Source organism: Chiloscyllium plagiosum, unplaced genomic scaffold (assembly GCF_037043375.1).
Source record: "Chiloscyllium plagiosum isolate Xiang-an unplaced genomic scaffold, Cpla_swu_hap1 HiC_scaffold_13, whole genome shotgun sequence".
Classification (NCBI taxonomy): Eukaryota; Metazoa; Chordata; class Chondrichthyes; order Orectolobiformes; family Hemiscylliidae; genus Chiloscyllium; species Chiloscyllium plagiosum.
Window position 1 is genome coordinate 76,554,403 of NW_028270151.1, and position 23,629 is coordinate 76,578,031.

Here is a 23,629-nt window from a genome sequence, read left to right on the forward strand (position 1 = left end):
CTGACAGGCAGTGCTTTTTCAGCACGACACTCTATAACTCTGATCTCCAGCAACTGCAACCATTACTTTCTCCCTGAAATGAATGTAGGTCCAATACAAACAAAGTAAGGATAATTTATAATGGGGAATAGAGGAATGGTAGAGGAGCTAAATGATTATTTTATACCTTTTATCACTGAGGAAGATACAAGCAATCTCCCTAATTGGCCATCCAAGCAGCTGTAAAAAATAAGGAGTTTAAGGAAATTGACATTAATAAATAGACAACCGCCTGATGAAGGAGCAGCACTCTGAAAGCTAGTGCTTCCAATTAAACCTGTTGGACTATAACCTGGTGTTGTGTGATTTTTAACTTTGACATTAGTAAAAAGATTGCATTGGGAAAGTTAATGAGGCTGACAGCTGATAAATCCTTGGGGCATGATTAATTACATTCCATCATGTTTAAGGAAGTGACTAGAAAGATAAATGGTGCATTGGTGATTATCTTCCAGAAGTCTACATATTTTCTGGAATGATTTTTGTCGATTGAAAGATGGCATATGTCATCTCATCATTTAAGAAGGGAGTGAGAGAGAAAACAGGGAGCGATGGGACTATTAACCTTACATCAGTAATAGGGAAAATGTTGAAATGTATTCTAAAGGATGTGATAGATGCTTCGATAATAATAATCTGATTGGGCATAGTCAGCATGGATTTGCAAAGGGGATTGCTTGTTGTTGGGATTCTTTGAAATTATTACAAACAAAGATGACAAAGGAGAGCTGATGGATGTAATACACTTTACAAAAAGCTTTTGATAAAGTCTCCCATAACAGGCTGGTTGGAAAATTGAAACATATGGAATAGAAGGGAATGTACTGGCATGGATTAATGACTGGCTAATAGAGTAGAAGCATACAGTAGAAATAAATGGGTCACTCTCACATTGGCGGACCCTGACTAATAGGGTACTGCAATAATCAGTAGATGAACCCCAGTTGTACACAATATATACTGATGATTTGAAGGTGGGAGTCAAATGTAATTTTTCCAAATTTGCAGGTATACAAAGCTAAGTGGGAATTTTCATTGTAAGGAAGATGTAATGTAGCTACAAGAGTATTTGGACAGGCTTAGTGAAATATAAGGTGGAATATAATGTGGAACATCTCTTTAATAATAAGAGGTTGGAAAGTGTAGATATGCAAAGGGACCTAGGTATCCTTGCCAATAAGTCACTGAAGGCTAACATGTATGTCCAGCAAATATTAAGAAGGCTGAAGGAATGTTAGCCTTTATTGAAAGAGCATTTGAGTGCAGGAGCGGTGAAGCCTTGCTTCAATTATATAGAAGGAGAAAGTGAGGACTGCAGATGCTGGAGATCAGAGCTGAAAATGTGTTGCTGGAAAAGCGCAGCAGGTCAGGCAGCATCCAAGGAGCAGGAGAATCGACGTTTCGGGCATGAGGCCTTCTTCAGGAATGACTCATTCCTGAAGAAGGGCTCATGCCCGAAACGTCGATTCTCCTGCTCCTTGGATGCTGCGCTTTTCCAGCAACACATTTTCAGCTCAATTGTATAGAAGTTTAGTTAAACCACACCTGGAGTTATGGGTGCAGTTTTGGTCTCCTTATCTCAGAAAAGATATTATTGCCATAGAGGAAGTGCAAAGGAGGTGCATCAGACTTGCACCCATGATCACAGGACCGGTCTATGAAAAGAGACTGGGCAAACTGGATTTGTATTCTCTCGAGTTTCAAAGAATGAGAGTAGATCTCTTTAAAACCAACAAAATACTTAAAAGGATAACTGGGTAGAGGCAGGTAAAATGTTTCCCCTGGCTGGGGAGTCCAGAACCAGGGACACAATTTAAAAGTTAGGGGTGTGCCATTTAGGTTGGAGGTGAGGAGATATGTCTTTACACCAAGGGATATGAAACTTTGGGATTCTCTATCAGAGTAAGCTGTGAAAATTCAGTTTTTGAGCATATTTAAGGTTGAGTTTGATTGATTTATGATTACCAATGGCTCACGGGGTTATGTGAATAGTGTGGGTAAAAGGCATAGAAGTGTTCAATCAGCAATAATTGTATTGAATGGTGGGGCAGATTTGGTAAGCTGATGGATCTATTCTTTACCCTACCTTCCTATTCCTACTGCAAAATGAGGTAACATTTCTCAACATTGCTGAAAAGGCCTCTATGTTGCTTATCTCATTCATCAGGACAAACACAAGAATGCCAAATTTCAAATGGTCACAGCAAGCTATGATGCAGGAAAGACAGGATACTGATTGTTTTGTAAGTTGACTCTGATTAGCCAAGGCATTACCATGACAAAGAGTTTTGGAACTGTAGCCTCTCCATTCTTCCAGCTAATTCAGAAAAAGTGCAAGCCTTAAACACATGTCTTTAGTCTTCCAAGATGGATCCCTCACTTATCTGCAATATTCATGTTCTATACAAGCCAATTAACTTTTATTTGATAGTTATTTAATTCCAAGCTAACACTAAAGAATATCTCCAAACACTATGTTGCCTTAATACGTCACTCAATACTGATTTTGAAAATGCACATCATTTTTGGGGAGATCTACACTGTGTGATCAGGGAATACTACAAAATGGAAAGATGCCATTTGACCCATCAGCTCTGTACTGATACTTACCTCCAAATAGACAACTTGGTTTAATTCCGCTGGAGTCATGGAGTCAGAGTATTCCAGCATGGAATAGCCCTTTAACCATTGTGCCTGACCCAGTCATCAAATAAATACCCAATTAATCTCCATTTCCCAGTATGTGGAGTGAAAAACATGCCATATATCCCCTCTGCTCCTTATCTTAAATCTATGTCCCTGGCAATTACCCTCCATGAAAGGGAGAAGTTCTGACTAACTACCCATCTACTCATCACTACCCTTAATAATTTTGTGGGCCTAAATCAGACCACCCTCAACTTTCTCTGCTCCAAAGAAAACAACCCCAGCCTAAGTAGAAACATTTCATAACTGACACACTCCAGCCTGAACAACATCCTGGTGAATCTCCTCTGTACCACCTCCAGTGCAATCACATCATTTCTTTAGTGTGGTGTCCAGAACTATACACATTACTCCAGCTAAGGCCTAATAACATTATTATACAGCTCTATCATAACCCCCTTGTTCTTGTATTCAATGTCTCGACCAAAAAAAAACATTAATCTCACATGCATTCTTAACCACCTTATCCACCTGTACCTATGTCTTCATGAATCTATGGGCATGCATACCAAGGTCCCTCTGATCCTCACTACTCCTCAGGTCCCAGGTTCCTATCATTTATTGTGTATTTACTTGCCTCGTTACTCCTAAAAAACTACATCACTTTACACTTATCAAGTTTAAGCTATATCTGCCACTGTCCGCCCATCAGACCATCCCGCCTATACAGTCCTATAGACAAAGACCTTCTTCTTCATGATATATCACACCATCTGCAAACTCACTGATTAAACTTGCTACATTTGTGGCTAGATCATTAATTTACGTTATCAACAGGAAGGATCCCAGCAAGAAACCCTACAATATAGCAGTGAACACTGGCTTCCAGTCAAATAAATGATCTTCAACCAGCACACTCTGCCTCCTACCAGATAGCCAATTTTAGATCCAATTTGCCAAATTGCCTTGGGTTTCAAGGGCTCTTACATTCTTGAACTGTCTTCCATGTCAAAATTTTTACTGAAACCCATCAACATTACATAAATTTCACTGCCCTCAACAACACATCTAATTACCTTCTCAAAATATTCACTCAAGTTTGTGACACGTTTTTCCGCAAGAATACTATCATTGATTAATCCATGCCTCTCCAAATGGAGATTAATTCTGCTCCTCAGAATCTCCATAGATTTCCCTACCACTGATGATAGACTGTAGTTCCCTGCTTGATCCCTACCAACCTTCTTGAATAATGATACCACATTAGCTGTGTTCTAGTCTTCTGACAAGTCTGCCATAGAGAATTTGAAATTTGCAATTTTCTCCCTTTCCTCCCACAGTAGCCTGGGATGCAGCTGAAAAGGGCTGGAGATTTATCCAAATTATACCTTGCTAAAGCAGCTAAAATGTCATCCTCTCAATGATTAAGGTCTCCTCCTTAATTTACATACCTACACCACCTTGTTCTATAGTGAATACTGACGCAAATTGCTCATTCAAAACCTCACCCACATCTTCAGGTTCCACACACAAATTGCCACTTTATCCCTAACCCTTGTCCTACTGTTTCCCCTGTTAACCTCTTGCCCCAAAATTCTTATAAAATATCTTTGTTGCTCATTCCACATTATATCCAATAGTACTTTTTAAGTAATTATCCTTTTTTCCACCCAAAAGAATCTAGAAGATAGAATTTCCCCCATTTTTATTCATTTAGAGGAGAAAGGTATCCCTGGCGAGGCAGCGTTTATTGCCCATCCCTGATTGTTTAGAGTGCATTAAGAATCAATCACATTGCTGTGGATCTGGAGTCCCATGTAGGCCAGACCAGGTACAAATGGCAGCTTCATTCCCTAGAGGACATTAGTGAACCAGACAGGTTTTTCCAACAATCAACATGGTCATCATTAGACTCTTAATTCCAGATTTTTTTATTGAATTCAAATTCCACCATCAGCTACGGTGGGATTCGAACCTGGCTCCCCAGAACTTTACTTAGATCTCTAGATTAACAGTCCAGTGATGATATCACTGAAGCCATTGCCTCCCCAGTTACAGTTCAAGCATTTTGTTGAGTGAGTTTTATGATGCTTGGTCTATCATGACTTGGAGTTTTGTTTTCACATGATCTTCCAGTCTTCACCTCATTAATTACACAACCCAGTTCTTGTGCACTTTTCTTGGGAAGTCACGTAATGGTCGCTACTGCCTGGACCTTCTAATGTCATGCCTGTAGTGCTATATTTAAAGCCCAGCCACACACAGCAAGCTGAGAAATAGCCCTCACGCTGGTGCTCAACTGTTATGACTGGATACAAGACGCAGAAGAAAAGCTGAGCAATCTCTCTTTTTCACAAAGACTTGGAGAAGTTGGGGGATGGGCTGTTGGAGAGGTGGGTAACCCTTTTTTCCAGTGGACTACCAAAGAGGAGCATGCTGCCAGAGCCAGTGACTTGCTCATTGATTCCAGGCCAGATCAGTGCTGTGATCTGTACGAAAAGCATCAGTAAAAACTTCAATGATCTGCACTGCTCAATGGTGAGTGCTCCCATATCTCTTTGCAGCCTTACACTCACTCTAACTTTGCCACTGCAAGCACACATCTCACTCTCATCAACAATAAGGCTCTGCACTGTGTGCATCATAACCACTCAATGGTCCTCACCCACCTGACCCTTCCAAATTACTAATGCTTCCTGCATGCTGCACTTCCTACACACTCACTGGGGTCACTTTATCATCATTCATGCATCATCACTACCTGCTCTTCTATCCATTTCAATCATATCCAATCCTCCATTTATCTGATGTAAGCAAAACTGAACTCTTCCACTTAACTGATATCTTACAGCCTCCCAACAGACTTAACTGTAACTCCTGGACTGATGGAACATGCAGGAGTGACCACGGCCAAATCCACAGGTTTCAAGGGCACGGATCCCTGGACCCGGGTAGGACTGAGCACCTGACTGGCTTTGGCAACCACTGGGACTGGAACTGGATCAGTCCCTTAACTGACTGTGGCAAAGTCCCTTGACCGACTGCAGTCACCTTTCATTCCACTAAGCACTGTAGCCTTTTAACTTACAGGTGTGGACATTTGCTTGAAATGCATGAAATGTATTTGCTGTGTAAACTGCTGGCATTGACACAGCACAGTTGCCATAGCAATATGTCCAATGCCTCGCTCACTAACTGATTGACTGTTCAGTGCTCTCCACCATAACAAGCTACTTGCCTCTTCCTCTGTGCTAAACAGCAATAAAAGCCACGATGACTAGCAGCCTGGACTGAGCAATAAAGATTGTGCACCAAAAACAGCAATGTGGCCCATAAGGAAAGCTGACAGCCTACAAGTCAGTTCTGAAGTCAATCAGTGTGCACTTAAAAAACATTGTGAGGTACATAGAGGCTGGCAGCCTCCAAGTATGGGCAGAGTGAGTGAGCACTAACAAAGCAAGCTAAGAGCCGAATGATTCATGTCCATGTGAACACAAAATCTCCCTGTGTAGCTATAGGACATGCACATCTGTGGTTACAAGCAAAGTGTTCTGGCAAAATGCCAGAGCCTTTCCTGCACTCACGGACTTTGTTTCAACACACTTTATGGTAAAAAATTATTTGCTTAAAGACATTTTCCAAACATCTTCAATTATTTTTGTCATTATCTTAATTCTGTATCTTACGAACCAACAAAAATAATATTACTATTTCAACCATCCTAACCTTTTTATGATCTTCGAGACCTTTTATAAATCTTTTAACACTCATAAAAATGATCTTGATTTATGCTAAATGATCCAATTGTTTAAGATGATAAATAACTAAAATTTGCCTAATTTCTACTTTGGCTTATCTTGCCCTTAGTTACGATGTGGAGGTAGTGGTGTTGGACTGGAATGAACAAAGTTAAAAATCACACAACATAAGGTTTCAGTCCATCAGGCTTATTTGGAAATACAAGTTTTCAGAGCACCGCTCCTTCATTCGGTAGCTACCTGATGAAGGAGCAGCGCTCTGAAAGTTAGTACTTCCAAATAAACCTGTTGGACCACAACCTGGTGTTGTGCGATTTTTAACTTTGCTCGGAGTTATTTCTTTGTCATTCTTAGAAGTCAGCCTTAGCTCAATGGTAGTGTTACTATTTGTTAATTAGGAAGATATGAGTTCAAGTCCCTCTCCAACAATGGAGTACAAAATTTAGCCGAATATCTCAGTACAATATTGTCTGAGGGTGATAATGTCAGATGTGGTATCTTTCAAATGAGACCTTAAACCAAGGTTTTTTTCTGCTTTCTTAACTTATCACATAAGATCTTCTGTCACAAACAGGGGAGTTAACCAACATCACTGAAACAGACTGGGTGTTTGTGGGATTTAGCTGCAATTAGATTCACACTCAACTTACATTTCTTCTACCTAACAGTAGGTACAATTTAACTGCAAAGGATTTTGGATCTTTTGCATGGTACGAACTAAATGCAAGCTCTTTTTCTTCCTCTTCATGGTGATTGTTACAAATCTGGTTTGTTTGTAGTTTGTGAAGAAGAACTCTCCTTTCTAGCCCTATTTGGCTAGCGGCTGAACTTGCTCCACCGTTTAAGAGTCCCAATTCCAGGTTTCACACAGAATGGAAGGTGTAAAGGTTCCATCCAAAATCTCGAGATGTGTCCTTCATGCCAATTTTTTTCATTTCAGACAAATATTCCTGAACCAAGTTGTTTCAAACTGAAGGGGAGAATGAAAAAAACTAATCTGCACCAGGAAAGGGATTTATACCCCAACAATCTCCTTTGTATCCATAAGAGAGTAGTTTCAGCACAAACCCTTGTCCAAAAGCACCAATGTACAACACACCAATGAAAATGTCCACAAAGGTGTATTTTCAATACACCTTTGTTTGACTGTTTAATCAGTTAACGGGAATCAGCAGTAAATTTGCTTAAAATGCAGTTACACATACTAAATACAAATTAACATTTATCAATTTGCTAAAGAGACACCATTGAATTAGTTGTTTGGAATACATCACATGAGAGTGTGCAAGTCCACTGGTCACCAAACAACTTACATGCATTTATCTCTGATTTGAGTACTAAGTGCTGATGAAATCTAGAAAAACAATGTTGCATTCTTGAGCCAATTTATATAGCTGTGTTCAATAAAATAAATGGTCCAGGATTTGAAATTAGTACAAAGTACTCTAACTTAAATTTCTTTCATATGATCAAAGATAATCCCTTCGAAATATAGCACGAATCCTCATGTCTTCATGCCTCATTGAGGATGCTGGTGATTTTAATTTTTAAAGCGAGTATCAAAATAAAACAGCACAAATTTCAGAGTATGAACCAACACAATGGTCACACTTGTTCAAGAGAGATCTTGCCCTCTGATATTGACGAGTTTTGAGAAGATTTGTAGCTCAGGTTGAGGTTCTGGATGTAGATTTGCTTGCTGAGCTGGAAGTTTTGTTTTCAGACATTTCGTCACCATACGAGGTAACATAATCAGTGAGCCTCCGCGTGATGTACTGGTGGCATGGCCCATTTTCTATTTGTGTGTTTAGGTTTCCTTGGGTTGGTGATGTCATTTCACACGGTGATGTCATTCTCTGTGGTGATGTCATTTCATGTTCTTCTTCTCAGTGGTGGTAAATGGGATCCAAGTCAATGTGTTTGTTGACAGACTTCTGGTTGGAATGCCATGCTTTTCGGAATTCTCATGCGGATCTCTGTTTGGCTTCTCCTAGGATGGATGTGTTGCCCCAGTCGAGTGGTGTCCTTCCTCATCTGTAGGTAAGGATACCAGTGAGAATGGGTCATGTCTTTTTGTGGCTAGTTGACGTTCATGTATCCCAGTGGCTAGTTTTCTGCCTGTTTGTCCAATGTAATGTTATCTTAGATATCCTCCATGATATATTTGTGCCATGGTGTCTGCAATGGAAATAAGGTGCCGGTTTGGGAGCAGATGATGTCTGACAGATTAATCAGGGAGCTTGCCTTCCTGTAACAAGATGCACTTTTACACACATGTTGCAGTCTGCAAATCTGAATAGTTTTGATGGAAGCCTACAGAAGCTACGTGCAAAATTTATTAAATAAATGTAAAGTATCAGACAATAAATCAATTTTGATTTCACCAGCACCAGCTTAACACAAAACTAGTACATCTCAGTTACATCATCTCTGTGAAATGAATTTCCTTCACATTCTGCTCCACAGTAATCCTTGATACAAATTTCTCTTTGCCCAGCAACAGCTGATTCATTCGGATAACGCATGCCTAACCTGACGTTTTGTGGTTGCCTGGCCAAGGTAGGGTCCCTACACATCCCCTGCCCTTATAGTTCAGGTGAACTTGTGATAAAGGTCGCAACAGATGCTGTCAAAGGAGACTGAGTCATTTACTGCAGTATGTTTGACAGAGGGTAAACAGTGCTGCTACTTTGTGTTGATGATAAAGGGAATAAAAGTTGAAGCTGATGAATGGGTGTTGTATGTTATGGCAGCCTAGCCTGTTCTGGCATGAACAAGCCTGTTTTGACTGGTGACAGTCTTTCTATAAAAGCCCTGCCCATTCAATAGAATAAACAGTATAACCCGATAGTGAGTCAAAATATGGTACGTAAAAGCGTTCATACTTCTATAATGAGGTATTGACAACTCTTACGCCTTACTGTATCTGCATAATAGAAACAGAATCTATCACGTTTATGTGGTGTAGAGGCACTAGTTTTAGTTTCCGATGGGTCAACTCTCCAGATGCGAACTGTTGTCAATTCTGGGCACACTCTGTACCTGTCATAGAGTCATAGAGATGTACAGCATGGAAACAGACCCTTCAGTCCAACCCATCCATGCCGACCAGATATCCCAACCCAATCTAGTCCCACCTGCCAGCACCCGGCCCATATCCCTCCAAACCCTTCCTATTCATATACCCATCCAAATGCCTCTTAAATGTTGCAATTGTAACACATCCTCTGGCAGCTCATTCCATACACGTACCATTCTGCGTGAAAAGGTTGCCTCTTAGGTCTATTTTATATCTTTCCCCTCTCACCCTAAACCTATGCCCTCTGGTTCTGGACTCCCCTACCCCAGGGAAAAGACTTTGCCTATTTATCCTATCCATGCCTCTCATAATTTTGTAAACCTCTATAAGGTCACCCCTCAGCCTGCGATGCTCCAGGGAAAACAGCCCCAGCCTGTTTAGCCTCTCCCTGTAGCTCAAATCCTTCAACTCTGGCAACATCCTTGTAAATCATTTCTGAACCCTTTCAAGTTTCACAACATCTTTCCGATAGGAAGGAGGCCAGAATTGCATGCAATATTCCAACAGTGGCCGAACCAATGTCCTGTACAGCCGCAACATGACCTCCCAACTCCTTTACTCAATACTCTGACCAATAAAGGAAAACATACCAAACACCTTCTTCACTATCCTATCCACCTGCGACTCCACTTTCAAGGAGCTATGAACCTGCACCCCAAGGTCTCTTTGTTCAGCAATGCTCCCTAGGACCTTACCATTAAGTGTATAAGTCCTGCTAAGATTTGCTTTCCCAAAATGTAGCACCTCGCATTTATCTGAACTAAACTCCATTTGCCACTTCTAAGCCCATTGGCCCATATGGTCCAGATCCTGTTGTAATCTGAGGTAACCCTCTTCGCTGTCCACTACACCTCCAATTTTGGTGTCATCTGCAAACTTACTAACTGTACCTCTTATGCTCGCATCCAAATCATTTATGTAAATGACAAAAAGTAGAGGACCCAGCACCGATCCTTGTGGCACTCCACTGGTCACAGGCCTCCAGTCTGAAAAACAACCCTCCACCACCACCCTCTGTCTTCTACCTTTGAGCCAGTTCTGTATCCAAATGGCTAGTTCTCCCTGTATTCCATGAGATCTAACCTTGCTAATCAGTCTCCCATGGGGAATCTTGTCGAACGCCTTACTGAAGTCCATATGGATCACATCCAAACGAGCCAAGTTTGAGAGAGAGAGACAGAGAGAGAGAGAGTGAGAACAAAAAGAGAAACGCTGTTGTCCTGCAGTTCGACAATCAACGTTGCGATGTGTTGTTTGCCAGTGGGATAAATCAACATGTCACAACAGAGCAACGTGGGAGCCACAGGACATCGCAGCTTCTAAACCTCCGTCTCTGATGGCCAAAGTGATCAGGCCAGCGCCCTCTCACCGACTCACAGTCCGGAAATCTGGGAGCATGCCTGAAAGAAAGAGGCAAACTCCCCGTTCTGTCGCTCTCTGAACACAACCTTGGCAGCACTCCCCGACTCGGGTGACTGCTAGCAAACTTAACATGAAACAGCAACTTACCTTGAACAGTGTCCGCATGAAATAGATGACACTGAGCATTCTTTTCCTGTGAATCTCAGAAAGTCTGTCTAAGAAACATACACGGCTCGTCTCAATTGCCGACCTCCTGCTGTCCCTTCGTTAGATGGTGTTGATTGTTACTATTTTGGACGGACTTAGTCCTGGAGCTTGTGCGTGAGCTGTGCCAGGAGCTTACATTAAGGAGTTGCATAATGATTAGAGCTTATCTGTTTCCCCTTTGCAAAGCAGTTGCTGTGTGCAAGCGATGCGGGGCTGGGAAAAAAATGTGCTCAGTGTAATCTTATACAAATTTAAGATTGTGGTTTTGACTGAGCATATAATTAAACTGCAGAAAACACAGTCTGATGGAATGTGAGCGACCCGGTCAGAGAGAGGCCGTTTTCGACAACTGGGAATTTCATGTCATTATTTTTTAAGGAAGTGACTTAGGAATTGTTGCTGGGGCTAAGGTGTGTCCCGTATTATGTTTAGATATTTTACATGTCGGTAGATGTTGGATGTGTGTGTCAAATTTAGAACATTATCCAAACTCATTTCCGTAGCACCTTTCACAACTTTAGCTCTCCCTAAGTGCTCCGCAGCTAATGAAATACCTTTATACAGTTACAGTGTGCAGCTGATAATCTGCACATTGCAAACTTTCACCACCAGCATGGATTTGTTTTCGTGGTGTAAGTGGAGAGAAAAGCATTTTTGAAGAAACTTTGAAAAAAGTTTTCAAAATCGTGTCATGTGTTCGATCCCATACCCCTGTGCGAACATAACAGGGTTACATCAAACACCTTATTTGAATGACACCCAGGCCGTCTAGCAATCCAGTAGTTATGACCTGGAATGTCAATATAGATTTTTGTGAACAAGACCTGCAGTGGGACTTGAACCTCTGAGTCAGAGGTGGGAATGCACACTACTGGGTCATTTAAAATATAGTCAGTCTTATGACATTAATGCTGTCAATATCTAGTTCATATAAAACTTTGAACAGAACTAGAAAAAAAAAACACAGCTCCAATTCATCTTCTCGCTGCCGCCCATTTCCAGCAGAATTTATTTGATTTGCATTCATTTGTTCAAAAAAACATCAATGGTGATACACCTGGATGGCAGTACTGAGTATTTCACTGAATGTCCGAACAATGGGTCTTGCCCCTTCCTCTCAATGACTGTTATCGTGGCCTCAGAATTACAGAGTGGAGCCAATTTTGTAAACAGTACCTTCTTTGTGAGATTCAACAGAGGCGTTCAAAATTACCAGGAGGTTTTACGGAGTAAATGGGTAAGAACTGCTTCCATTGGCAAGAGGGTCAATAAGCAGACAGAGATTTGAGATAATTGGCAGACAACGCAGGGAGAGAGGATAAGAATTCCCTTCATACAGCGAAGTGGCCTGATCCCGAACATACTGCCTGAAAGGGTGATGGAACTAGATTCAATAATAACTTTTGAAAGAGAATTGGATATATGCTTGAAAAAATTACAGAGCCCGGAATACAATGACTAATTTGACAGAGATTTCAAAGAGCAGACATATGATGGGCTGAATGGTCTCCTATTCTGTATGATTTTATAATTTTTTTAATTAATTCATTGGATGCGGATGTTGCTGGCCAGGCAGCATTTATTGCCCATCCCTAATTGCCCAGAGGGCAGTTAAGAATCAACCACATTGCAGTAGGTCGAGTCACATGAAGGCCAGACAGGGTAAGAATGGCAACTTCCTTCTCTAAAGGAGAGTAGTGATCCAGATGGGTTTTCCTGACAGTTGACAATGGATTCATGGTCATTATTAGATTCTTAATTCCATTTTTTTTAAAACTGAAATTAAGTTCCACCATCTGCTATGACAGGATTCAAAACCAGGCACCCAGAATACTACCTGGGACTCGGGAAAAATAATCCAGCAATAATACCACTAGGCTATTGGTTACCCTTATTTATAATTGTCAGTGATGGAAGAACATGCAGCCTGAGAGTCTATCTGAATCTAAATAGTTATAGTCAAGTGGTGATAGGGAGGTGGGGAGATGGAGGACTCAATACTATGGCATGGTCGAGATATAGTATGAAGACTGAATTTATTGAAATGCTTACGACGTTGATAATTTAAACATGAGCAGGAGTTAACATATTAAAAAATTGCCAATCATGTTTGTCTTTCTTCTTAATTATATATTTTGAGCTGTAAAATACAGTTAAATAAAAGGATGGGTAAGGAGCAGACCCATGAGGTCGCACACTGGTTCAGCAGTGCACAGCTTTCCACAGAATTGTTTGTGACTTTGGTTCAGTCAACTGGGAAGGTGCCAAATGAGGCAACAGAGAGTCATGTCTTCTCATAGGGAGAGAGAGAAAGGAGGGCATAGACAAGTAAGTCATGCTCTGCAGCCTGCACACACCTTTCTGCAGCTGATTACAGGTTCAGATTGACAGAAGGCCTGGGGTAGCTTTCCCACTTTCAGTCCGGTCAATTACAAATGGCAAAAACATGTCAAAGGAAAGTGACTTCTTATTAATATTAAGGCAAGGCTCAAGTCTCATTCTTCTAAACGATTTTTTTTACAAAACTATAAGTTGTTTGCCTTTTGAAAGGGGCAAATGATGAAAGTAGCAATTTTGTTTTCATTAATGAAGAAAACTAAGTTCAGCAGCCTTTTTATGCTCAATTAAAAGATTTCTATAAAGGTCACATTGAAATATTCTGTCAACCTTTGTTAAGTCAATTTATAAAAAATAAATATTGTTATGAATTAAAAATGGATTGTAGGAACTCATTTTGGAATCAAGTTTGTTGGCTATGCAGGTTATGCAGCTATACTTGATAGCTTGTACAAATCTGCAGCTTCCATGAACATATTTGTGCATTTAACAGGCGAGCAGTCAATGTTGCAAAAAGGAATAGAGAGCAATAGTGCCTCCAACAGGCAGAGAGGTGTTGCTGTGATAAAAATGCTGGTTACACGCAGGCAATCTGTCTCAGAATACCTACAGTGCAGAAGCAGGCCATTTGGCCCATCATGTCTACAGTGACCATTGAAAGGGCATTCCACCCAGACCAACTCTCTACCTTATCCCTGTAACTGTGTATTTCCCATGGCTAGTCCACTGAGCCTGCACATCATGGTGCAATTTAACATGGTCAATCCATCTATACATCTTTAGACTGCAGGAGGAAACCCTTGCAACTATAGCGTGAATGGGAATCGAACGTATGTCCCTGATACTGTGAGGCAGCAGTGCTAACCACTGAGCCACTAGTCAAACCTGGAAAGCCAAGGACAGGAACAGCACCTCATTTTCTATTAAGGCCTTTTACGGCCTTTGAAACTCAACTTCGTGTTAAGCAACTTCAGAGCATGATGATTATCCTCCCTCTTGATTACAACCCCATCCCTGTTTGGTTTTGCTGGCTTTGCATTCTGCACAGCAGACATTTTCTCCTTTTCACACCTATCATTTGCAATGATTCTCTCTACATCTCCTTTACCACTATCAGTACTTTTTTGTCTTTTGTTCCGGATACCCTCACCATATGTTCAACATGCTCCTCCTCCAACTCTGCTAACAGCATCAAAATCATCACTTTCCAACTTTTTGTCGTTCTGAAGAGTCACACTGGATTTTAAATGTTTCTCTTCACAGATGCTTCCACACCTGCTGAATTTCTCCAGCATTTTCTGTTTCTGTTTATAATTTCTAACATCTCAATGTTTTACTTATATTTAGGCGATAACATGATGTTGCTCAATTGTGAGTAATTTCCATTTCTTTTGGGTGCAATAGTTACATTTGATGTTATTTAAATGTCCCAGGTTCAAGTCATTTGAAAGAAACTTCCTATCCGTTCAAGGTAGAAAGTTTGATTTTAGTAAGAAAAAGATTGAAATCATGGTTTATACAACTAAGGATGTCCAAAAGTGTTTGAACAGCCAATGAAGGACCTTTGAACTACAGTCATTGTTGTAATGTAGATAAAACTGATGACAATTTGCACACTGCAAAGTCCAATAAAAAAATGCAAATACAACCAAATATTCTATTTTAATGTCATTGTTTGAGAAATAAACATTGGGAAATGGGACAATGGGAAAAACTCCTCTGTTCAGGCATACTAAGAATTGAGAAATCAAGTGCATACACCTAAATGTGTTTCTGTTACAAGACTCTCAACGTGAAAATTAAAATATCCTGCTCCTCAACAACTCTGAGGAAAATGGATGATGCTGAGTGATATTAGCACCCTTTAAGTGAAGACGTAAATGAAGAAAGCACCCATCACCTGCACCGTGTCTTCCACAATCCAGCCACTGAACACTATGAGGATTGCAGACTGAGCTGCAGTACACCACATTACCCCAAACAGCTTCAATTGTAAGAAATATCTAGTATTGTTGTAATAAAACCAAAACTACCAGACTCCAGACAGCAGATGATCCTAGGGTGTGTGCTCACACAGAAGCTGAGTTCCGGCTCACTGGCCATTCTTTCCTTCTATAAATCAAATGAAAAATAGACCTTCCATTACATTTTCAAAAAACTTCAGCAGAATCTTATAGGGTTATGAATGACATGTGGTACGGTGAGATATGTGGGAGAATTAGGTGAGAATTATAGCAAGGCCGTTCTTAATGTTAGGAGTATCTCACACCCCTGTTAAGCACTTTTTGGGCGGTGTGCTAAGTTTTTTTCTAGGTAACAGTGAGTTAGTATATAAGGGGGATTACAGCTTGTTAGACACCCTATTGATGGTTCAACACCAGCTGTATGCCAGCCTCTAACAATCTACTGTACACGGCACATCTCTGATCCACTAACAGGATGCTTCTGCACTTCAATGTTGCAATACTAGATGTCTGTATGATGCTGCAGCAAGGACACTGTGCACTCAGGGGTATGCCATTCAGCTCAGGAACAGTGCCAGGCTGCATCTCTGGGCTCTTTCCTCACTGTCATTGCGCAAACCAATCTGAATCTGCCCGATGCTCACAGCATACTTGCCATGCCAAACTATGTTGCACCATATTTACCAGGCTCACATTACTTCTGTCTTGCCTTGCCACTAGTGCAGACACAAAGACAGGAAACTTGTCATAGTCATCAGCAGGCCTCTGTCAAACCAAGGGGCTCGCATTCAGTCAGGAGGTCCCAATGCAGTAATTCAAGGGCATCCTCCGATACTAGGTGCTTGACATGTTCAGTCAGCCACTTGGGACAGTCAGTTAGGATGCTGTTCACGTGAGAGGTGAGCACCTGAATATTGGGCAGCCAGTCCAATAATGAGGCAAGTTCAGTAAGTTATAGCAAGAAACCCACTAGCCTTCACAGTGGAAAACCCTCTTAAAAACTCAATGGAACTCACGCTTAGCAAAAAAAAAGTCTACAATTCATCCTCAAATAAATCTTTTAGCCATAAACCACTCCTCCCATGACATCAAACGCAAAACAGTGGTCTTATTTGCCATGCAGCAGTGATGCCTATGATCCTATATGCTTTGGAGACTTGCATAACTTACAGCAGACACCTTAAAGCATTGTAGGAGTATTATCAAGCAGTACCTTTGCAAGATCCTCCGCATTTGATGGCAAAAGCGACAGTTCAACAGCAACATCTTCTCCACATCCAACTTGCCGAGAAACAAGGAGCTAATCACTTAAAACCAACCATGCTGGGGAGCATGCTGTATGTATTCTCCCACCAGACTCCTGAGGTCTGTTCCTGTTTGGAAGAGGTTACAGCAGAAGACATCCAGGTAGAAACACTCTGGTACATTCTTTTGTACATTCCTGATGATCAAAAAAGCCCCTGGCTTTTTGTCAACCAAAATCATTTGGGAATTCATGATTTGGAGGAGCCAGTGTTGATCTGGGTGGACAAGTTTAAAATCACACACCAGGTTATAGTCCAGCAGGTTTATTTGGATAAACCTCTTGAAGTATAATCTGGTGTTGTGCGACTTTTAACTGTGTCCTCATTTGGGAAGGCACGGAACACATTGAGAGATTTGGCCAGGACTGTCCAGAGCAGAATTTGAGGCATCAGAGGGAGTTCACAAACTTTCAGAACAACCTATCCACCAACCCTTCAACCAGTACCCACTCTCTACATGTGACCAAGTCTGCAGATTGCATGTTGTACGTAGCAGCCATCTCAATACCAGACCTTGAGCAAGTCAATGTAGGAGCAAATTACTGGATCCTGCAGACACTGGATCCTGTACTGAAAACAAAAAATATTAGAGATCACAGCAGGTCAAGCAGCATCCATGGAGAGAAAGCAAATTAACATTTCAAGTCTAGATGACTCTTCACCAGACCAGGTCATTTAGACTCGAAACATTAGCTTGCTTTCTCTTCATGGATGCTGCCTGACCCGCTGTGATCTTCAGCAATTTTTGTCTTAAGCAAGTCATCGTCACTCTCAAGGCAATGCCTCAGAGAGAGGGAGAATAAAATTTGCTTCTTACTCATTTTAATGCACGCTTTTCAAGGAGTACCATTATTTAGTAAAAGGTTTTTGGCAAACCTTTTAGAGTTAATTTGCAGACTGATAACATTGAAATAAATTGGACTGAAACAAATCACCCGATTAATTAAATCATGACAAAAATCATGGGCATTTCTTTTGGCCCTTTTTTCACCACAATAACCAGAAGTTTTCATGAAAGAAATGCCCTGAAAGTTCCATTTCACCCTGATTATAGGCATGGAGAATCTCCTTCAGCTGAATTGTGCTAACAGCTAATTTGCTTTTTGTCTGCAGAAGAACCTCCATGAACAAAGATACTTGTGTTGCAGATGATTGGCACTACATCTGAGTTTCTTAATGCAAAATTTGCTTTGTTTCCCAGTATTTCGGGGGATTTCTTTGCATTAACCCAGGTTATCTCCTTTTGATAATGTCAGTTGAATATTGTTAGCTGTACAATCTAAGTAATTAGGATAGTTATGGTAAACCAGGAACTGGAGCATTGACATTCATAGACACAGTGCAGATGAAGGGCACATTGGCTCGGAAAAAAAGGAAGGAGGAAAGACATAAAAGAAAGACTGACGTAGCTTTTATATAGCATTTTTCATGACCTCAAGAGGTTCCAAAGCGATTTACAGCCAATTAAGTACTCAATTATGTAAAGTATCAAAAGAATTTCTTTATATTTAGTTACTCTAGAATGGACATAAATATAATGCTCAGTGAATTGGTGAAAAGCTGTTTAAAGGAGTTTTTGTCCTTTTTGTTTATGCAGTCCCCAGTGATGAACAAAAAGTGTTCAGAAAACTTTATTTTCAGTTTGGCAATGTTAGTCAATTCTGGTAAAGCACAGAATAGCCAAGGTCTTTTTCCTAGGGTGGGTGAGTCCAAAACTAGAGGGCATAGGTTTAAGGTGAAAGGGTAAAGATTTAAAAAAGGATCTGAGGGGTAACTTCATCACGCAGAGGGTGGTGCATATATTGAATGAGCTGCCAGAGGAAGTTGTGGAGGCAAGGACAATTGCAACATTTAAGAAGCATCTGAATGGGTATATGAATGGGAAGCATTTACAGGGATATGGACTAAATGCTGGCAAATGGGACTAGGCCAGATTGGGATGACTGGTCAGCACAGACGAGCTGGACCAAAGGGTCTGTTCCTATGCTGTATGTCTCTATGACTCTCGTTAAAATATTAAAGTAAGGCTATTTCTTGGGGAGGCTGCTGCCTGAGTAACTTTCAGGTTCAAATAGCCCCCTTTTTGTTTGGTTTAACTTGTTGTATTCATATTTTTACTTTTATTCTTCTTTCTAGATATTAAAGGTATCAGACGAAATGAGAACAGTGCGGGAAAATGGTGTTGAGGTAAAAGATCAGCCATGATCTAGTTAAATGATGAAGGAGAATTGATACGTGGAATGGCATTCCTGCTCTTACTTCCGATGTTTCATATTTTTGGTTATTTTTCCTTGCTGGATTTCTCCAATCGTTGACCAGAATGGGCTGCCTAACAATTTCTCTGCACCAGGAATCCTGGACATCCATTCACAGAATGTCACACTTCATGAGCAGAACAACTGCTTTGACCTGGACAAATACATACACCTGTGATTATATTGAACTGAGTTCAAGATTTCCCGTACAGTCTTTCTGTTAATTCACTATACAGCCTGGTAAAATGTTACCCTTTTGAGCATTTGCAGCCCTCATTATCACTGTATTAAAAGAACTTCCTGTACATACCTAGGAAATGCGCGTATTTTCAAGCTCTCGCAAATATTTGTTTAAAAAAAAAACAATTCCTACATTTTGATTACAATTTTCATCTTTGAAACTTTTACACAAGTGCATACAATGTAATTTATACATCCAGGAAACTGTGCTGTACTTTGAGAGACAGCATTTTACATTCTGATGTTGTCTCATAATTGTAATTTTTCAAAATTTATTAAATATATGTTTATAGTAGTATGCGCAGGACAGATATCAGGTTTACATTGTCATGTGACAAGTTAAGGTTACTTCCTGCTAATAAAGAAATCTTTACCAGATGATAAAGAAATCACTACCAGATTGAGAAAAATAATTAAAGTTATTTTAAGCAACCTGTAATAGGGTTAGGGTAGCGTTAGGACACGTTAAAACACATCTCTGAGACAGCTAGGAATTGAACCTAGAACTTCAGGCCAAGATGCAGGGGCACTCCCACTGTGCAACAAGATTCCTAGGAAGGCAATTATGCGCTGAGATTAAAGCAGTGCAAAGTATCTAGTCCAAATCTCCAGTAATAGTGACTGTGAAGATTTATCTCTGGAAGCTAACAGACACACAATAGCTCTGTAAACTGATGTATTATTTATTCTTGTATTGATTACTTTTAGTCACATGGCTGTGCCTTATTGCTTTCCCGATAATGAATACAAACTGATTGTGAAGAAGTTCTGTACTCTGAGCTTGTCTCCTGGTGCTTTCATGTGTGCGGTTCAATTTTTGCCAGGTGCTCAATTCAGCCATAATCATGAACTATGCCACTTTAATGGGAGTTGTTGCTCACTTATATTTCGAATAGAATGTATGCAAAACAATTCAGTGTTATGTATATGATAATTTTGATGTCATTCTAGTGGTTGAACATTCTAAGGTGTAGTCATGAAGTCAACACATTTAAGGATATTGGAGAGAAAGTGAGAAAGCAGATGGGAGAGTAATTTACAAAGATGGAGGGGGATGCTTGCTAATGTCAACCTACAGTAAATCATCCAGTGACACTACATCTTAAACCTAGGCATGGAGCTGGAGAGGTTTACAGACTTAACGAAGAATGATATCGTTAAGGTCCCACAAACTGCAATAGAATAGTGGCCACACAAACTGATTTTGTGATTTTGGTTGAAGGGTGAATATTGGCCAAGATACTAACAGAATTCTCCTGCTCTTCTCCACATAGTATCATGAGATCTTTAACAACTATCTGAAAGGGCTGTAGAGATTTTGTTTTAACTTTTCATCTGAAACTGACACTACCAACAATGAAGTACTCCCATAACACTGCAAGGAAATGTCAGTCTGATTTGTGACACTCAAGTGAGATTTGAACCAACAATCATTTAAGGTGAAATTACTAGAAGTGAACCAATGCTGATACGAACTGAACTAACCAAATTCTGACTGTAAATTCTTTTTTATTGTCCATGTTTATACATACCTAGAACTAAAATTCAGTCACTGGTAACGGGTCATTAACTTAGAGATAGACCTAATCTTACACTGTTAGCAAGAGGTCTTGCCCATTAACGGTGCAAATAAGAAATCAGGAAGGATACAAATGTACTGGAGGTGGTTGACACAAAGCGGAGTCTAGATTAGTGGTGCTGGAAAAGCACAGCAGGTCAGGCAGCATCTGAGGAGCAGGAAATAGATCGATTCCTGGATTGAGCAGATTGTTTTATGTTTTATTTCCACTTGAGTGTGGAAGAGTAAGGGCTGAATTGATTGAAGTGTAGAAGATTCCAGATGACCCTGATGAGTGGAAGTGGTAAACCCAGAAATAGAGAGCAAAGTTTAAAAATTAAGTGTCTCCCTTTTAGGAGAGAGATGAGAAGATTATGCAAATTTGGAATTCTCTACCTCAGAAGGCAGTGTAGTTCGACTCTTTGAATAGTTTCAATGCAGAGACAAGTAGATTCTTGTCAGGCAAGGGAATTGAAGATTATTGTGTGTTGCTGGAAGTGTGGAAATTAGTGCACAAACATATAAGCCATGATGTTATAGAATGATAGGTAAACTTTAAAGGAGTGACTTGCTTCGTCCTGCTCCTAATTCATATAATTGTATGCAAATCTGAATAGACATTCTCCACAATCCTTCTGGCTTCCTTTAATAAGCGCCTGCTGACAAAATGCAGTCATTAATGTGGTTGCTCAGAATTATTGCTCTGCCACAGAATAATCCTGGCTTTGTTAATGAGTAAAACCAGACGTTTAGAGCCATAACACCCATTCAGTCAGTCACGTTTGAGCAATTGGCTGTGATAGTCACTGGATTGGGCTGTGGAATTTAAGAGTTGAAAAGCTCACATTTGCGTGACTGTTATGGAATTTTAACTCTATGCATGTTTTACTTGTAAAATATAAAAGATACCCAAAGCAAAACCCAGCCTGATAGACAGGCTTGGCTGTCTGATGGATAAGGAAAATTCAAGGAAAGGCTGCAGCCCAGTTTAGGAAAGTTTTGTAGAATTGAAGTAATGATTTGGTGGAGGGCTGGGGGGAAGGTTTAAGAGGCAGGTGTGGGGATGGATGGAGCATAATTAGACTTTCAGTGATCACTTAGGGAGTGTTTAGTCATTTGAAGAGTTGTTGTTGATCGTAATGGGGGCAGGAGTTATGGATTACCGTCAGATCTGCTGTGCAGTTATTTCAATGCCAGATCTGCTAAGTTTCTCCAGCACTTCCTGTTTTCATTTCAACTGACTGACTGCATCTTGAGAAGTGGATTGATTGCCTCACAACCCCTATCAACACGCTTACCCCATTTCCAATAAAACCAAAGTGGGTGGATTTGAGCTAGGCTAGATTCCTATTTCAGACCTTTGCATTTTAATCACCCAATCACACAAACACCAGCCATTTTTATGGATTAAAAATACCTCACATAGATTTATAATACAGTATGGCATGAGTGAGCTTTTCCAGATGTTACTGCATATGTCAAACTCAATGGTTAAAATAGTGTAAGGATTGTCTGAATTTTCATGAGTTGCTCGTGTAGTTTGGTTTCCATTATCTCATTACTCACACAATTACTGTTGTTTGATTTGTGTATGCTGACTGCAATCACTTTATACACTCAGTGTTGCTTAAAGTTGCAGTTGGTGCAATTTGCCTCTCTGAATCATCCACAGTTACTTGTCAAGAGAGAAGAATAGAAAGCAGAATAGTGATTAGCTGACACCAAACTTGGGATTCCAGGAGATTGTGAAGAGACTGGAGCTCAGAAGCATTCAATGTGTTCAAGCACTCACTGACAATAAACTTATAGTGAACTGTATAATTAGCGTTTAATTTACTGTGTATATAATTATATTTTAGATAGCTATAAATGAAGACTTTGTGAGTTTATGCTGAATCTGAAATGAAAATATGAAATTATATTGACATGTAAGTAAGTGTCTTGTGGGACCATTTGACTGCCCTTCTTCAGGATGCTGCCTGACCTGCTGCGCTTTTCCAGCAACACATTTTTCAGCTCTGATCTCCAGCATCTGCAGTCCTCACTTTCTCCTCTCCAAATGAAGGCTAACGTTACATTTGACTTCCTGACTGCTCAACCAAACTTGCATGTTAACCCTTAGAGAATCCAAAACTAGAACTCTCAAGTCCCTTTGCGTTTCAGATTTCAAAAGCCTTTCCCCTTTTAGAAAATAACCTATGCCTCTATTCTTCTTACTATAACTCTCACTTTTCCACCTGTATTCCATCTGCCACTTCTTTGGCCACTCTCCCAGCCTGTCCAGGTCCTTCTGCAGCACCCCCACATCCCCACTTCCACAACACTACCCATCCCTCCACCTCTCTTTCTGTCATCTGCAAACTTAGCAATGATGCCCTCAATTCCTTAGTCCAGATAATTAATGCATAATGGGAATTGTGGTCCCCACGTGGACCCTGCACAACTGTACACGTTATGGCTGCCATCCCAAAAAGACCTATTTATCCCTGATCTGTGTCTTTTGCCAGTCAGCCAATCCTTTATTTATTCTAATACCTTGCCCCTAACATCACGTGCTCTTTTCTTATTTAGCAGCCTCCTGTGCATTACCTTGTCAAAGGCCTTGTGGAAATCCAAATAGATCACATCCATTGGCTCTCCTTTGTCCAACTTACTCATGGCCTCTTCTACATTCTAAGAAATCTACAGATTTGTCAGGCATGACCTCCCCTTGACAAAGCCATTTTGACTCTACCTTACTTTACCATGACGTCCAAGTACTCCACAATCTTATCCTTCATAATGTACTCTAAAATCTTACCAATGACCAAGGTCAAGTTAACTGGCCTAGAGTGTCCTGTCTTCTGCTTCCCACCCCTCTTAAACAGGGGTGTCACGTTA

The 23,629-nt window shown here is 40.5% G+C and overlaps 1 protein-coding gene across 9 annotated transcripts in view; it reads right to left on the minus strand.

Moving 5' to 3' along the window:
• Positions 1-23,629, minus strand: part of LOC122555777 (Rho guanine nucleotide exchange factor 4) — a 473,424-nt gene that overhangs the window by 289,665 nt on the left and 160,130 nt on the right. For 2 of the 9 annotated variants that reach the window (XM_087993759.1, XM_043701908.2), the window contains exon 1: positions 11,032-11,425. The exons of the other annotated variants lie outside the window; for them this stretch is intronic. In XM_087993759.1, coding sequence (XP_087849885.1) covers positions 11,032-11,070 — 39 coding nt within the window. In that variant the 5' untranslated portion in view covers positions 11,071-11,425. Of the gene's footprint in view, positions 1-11,031; positions 11,426-23,629 lie in introns of those variants that run through there. 9 annotated transcript variants of the gene reach the window in all.